Raw genomic sequence first — 3,107 nt, forward strand, 5'->3', positions numbered from 1 at the left:
GTTTCTCAATAAATCTGATTTGTGAACAAAAAAGCATTTTTTAAAACCTAGAAACAACTTTCAATTTAACCACAATTTTCCTTTTTCATCCCTGTTTATGTCTTGCAGGTGTTTTACTACTCTACGGGGATCTTTAGCTCAGCTGGAGTGAAGCAACCCATCTATGCCACTATAGGAGCCGGCATCGTCAACACCATCTTCACCGTCGTCTCTGTACGTGGACTCAGTAGTTTCTGGATATCCTGCATGTCTTTAGTTGCATTCTGCAGATAATCAATCCCCTCTCTGTCATTCAGCTCTTCCTAGTAGAAAGGGCTGGAAGAAGGACTCTCCATCTCCTGGGATTGGGAGGGATGGCTCTCAGTGCCCTGCTTATGACCTTCTCCCTCTATCTGGTGAGTTAATAAGTATATCAAATATTTTGAACACAGAGAGATAGTTGGCATCATGTCTGAGGCCACTAAGCCTCCATAAATCAGTGGTTTGAACACATCCCATGCAGGGAAGCATCTTATTATAAAAACCCTTTAAAGTCGTAGGGAAGCGGCTGCTCCAACCATTTCCAAATTTTGCTGAGTGGTGCCCGACTTTACACAAGTGAATAAAGTGAATGTGATTGGTCCTTTATCAAATGTTTCTTATTCCTTATTTCAACCGTTGCGTATATTAGCTGCGACATATGAATCAAAATGCTATGACCAGAATTTGATTGACAGATGACCGTTGATATATGATTGGCCGAATTTAGGTGTACAAGCTGACGTATAACTAACTGGCCTGCATAGGATAATGAGACAAAAAAAAAAAAAAGATTTTAAGACAGGATTTTGTTTTGTTTTTTTTTAGAAATATTCTAACTTTTGGGACAAATAATAAAGAGTACTGATAAAGAAAACTTTAAATACATGTTTAATCCAGAATGATTTGACATTTATATATGACTTCCAACAACTTTAAAATTAGATCTGATATTAAAACTATAAAGCTGCAATGAATTGAATAAGATTAGATTAGATGAGCTTTAGAGAAATTCACTGGTCATATTGGCACAGTAATTAAAGAAGGTGCAAACAAGGAGGAAAAAGGTGCATTAAGGATAAACAATATATAGTATAACAGTATATCAAGGTATATACAGTAAATCAAGATAAATAAGGATTAAGGTGCAAGTGCACATGTATCATAAAGTGTAGTAAGTAAGGAACAACGGTGAGGTAGTGGTATGACTATTACATTCACATATATTACACAGTCAGCATATTGCACAGAACATGTTTATAAAAGCTGTAGAGCTGAATTAATGTTTTTGTTGAATTATATTTTGATTTTTTCCCTTTCAAATCATTTTGATTTATTTCTAGCTCATGAAATAATAAATTATTGCCATCATTTCATGTCTCTTTGTTATAATGTTTTGTTCCGGTGGACAGAAATCTGAAGACGGTTCCTAGAAGAATAAAATAACACAGTTACATGGAGTCCTGAGAGGCACTCTGAGATGTGTGCAGATGCTCTCTTTCTCATTAGAGTCTAATCAAATGTTCAGCCAGCCAGTCTGATGATTTCCGTCTCTTCCCACTGTTTGAGCAGAAGCACATCGCAGCTATGAGCTACGTGGCCATCCTGGCTGTCATGCTCTTTGTGGCTATGTTTGAGCTGGGACCCGGTCCTATTCCGTGGTTCATCGTGGCCGAGCTTTTCTCCCAGGGGCCCCGTCCTGCAGCCATGGCCGTTGCAGGATGCTGCAATTGGACAGCTAACTTCCTTGTTGGAATGACCTTTCCTAAATTAGTGGTGAGAAGATCTTCTGATTGATTCCCTTCTTCTCATTCTGTCCGTTTTGTTCCAATGCTCTCTTTTTTTCTTGTTTGACCTAATTTACTTAAATCTTTATATCAGGTGAGATAATAGGTGAGATAGTACTAGTTTTGATTGAATTTTCTGATTTCTCTCTCCACAGGAGTTGTGTGGTCCTTGGGTGTTCCTCATCTTCACAGCCTTCCTCATCTTCTTTTTCATCTTCACATTTTTAAAAGTCCCTGAGACCAAGGGAAAGACATTCGATGAGATCTCCCGTGGCTTTGGCTCTGCTCAACCTTATGCCGCTCCCCCAGCTGATGACCTTGCCACCACCAGCAACGCTGAGAATCGTTCAGCCTCTCCTGAGAAGGAGAAGGTCCCACTGGTGGAAGCGCCGGCAGCAGTTCCTGCAGCAGCCGCAATCGCCCCACCGGCAACCGAAACCACCACCCTTAAAGATAAGAGCAGCGCAGCAGGAGAGCAAACGGGACAAGTCTAAACAGATTTTTCATCGGTTACAGAAATAAGGGAAGGATCACAGAATACAAACACACTGAAAGCATGGAAACTATTTCAATCTCTGTCTCCAACTTTACTGAACATTCCTGAAATCTGCTGTGTCTGTTTAAAGGGTAAGGGTCAGTAACATACGTTAGAACACGTGCAGCTAATCCGTTCACAGTCTTTGAGCAAGTTATTTTAAGGTGAGCATTAAGCGATGCCAAGTTGGATCCATATTTATTAGGTGGCAGAATTTGAAAAATCTGTTTAACTGATTAATTTATTTATTTTTTTAGGTGACATGATTAAATTTATATTGTAGGATGGTTTAACATGTAACTGAAGTTCCTCTTGGGCGATTACTTTCCTTCCTCTTAGATTGCAGGTCTAATAGATCTAAATGTTTTGCTTAAGCTTTTACTGAGATTGTTTGGGCTGCCAAAAGTAAAAACCGTCTTACATTATTATGCAGATTTAACAGGAGCTAAAGGTACTTAAATACAATATCCTTAATCATTCATTATGGTGTAATCCAATGTAATGCTGCCAAGCTGTGATTATAGCCAAGTTATTGGGAAAATTGACATGACTGTGTCTAGAAGAAAGGAATTCTGCTTCATGTTGAGGAAACAGACGCCTGTCGGCTCCTTTTTGAAGGTTGTTTAAAAGAAAAAAAAAGTTGTCACATCATACGTAAACTCGATGGATTACTAACTGAAAGTTCAGACAGTCTTATCAGGTTACTTACTTGTACAAGAGCTGGTATGAGCATCACTAATGGTTTGACATACATTAGTTATACAACT

At 38.8% G+C, this 3,107-nt stretch overlaps 1 protein-coding gene across 1 annotated transcript in view; it reads left to right on the forward strand.

Moving 5' to 3' along the window:
* The window catches only part of LOC107088999 (solute carrier family 2, facilitated glucose transporter member 3-like), a 21,896-nt gene extending 18,795 nt beyond the window's left edge, over positions 1 to 3,101 (forward strand). Inside the window, exons 7-10 of the mRNA XM_015381500.1 lie at positions 109 to 213; positions 297 to 395; positions 1,591 to 1,794; positions 1,961 to 3,101. Coding sequence (XP_015236986.1) covers positions 109 to 213; positions 297 to 395; positions 1,591 to 1,794; positions 1,961 to 2,299 — 747 coding nt within the window. The 3' untranslated portion in view covers positions 2,300 to 3,101. The remainder of the gene's footprint in view (positions 1 to 108; positions 214 to 296; positions 396 to 1,590; positions 1,795 to 1,960) is intronic.
* Positions 3,102 to 3,107: the final 6 nt, after the last annotated feature.

Source organism: Cyprinodon variegatus, unplaced genomic scaffold, assembly GCF_000732505.1.
Source record: "Cyprinodon variegatus isolate N-32 unplaced genomic scaffold, C_variegatus-1.0 Scaffold235, whole genome shotgun sequence".
Classification (NCBI taxonomy): Eukaryota; Metazoa; Chordata; class Actinopteri; order Cyprinodontiformes; family Cyprinodontidae; genus Cyprinodon; species Cyprinodon variegatus.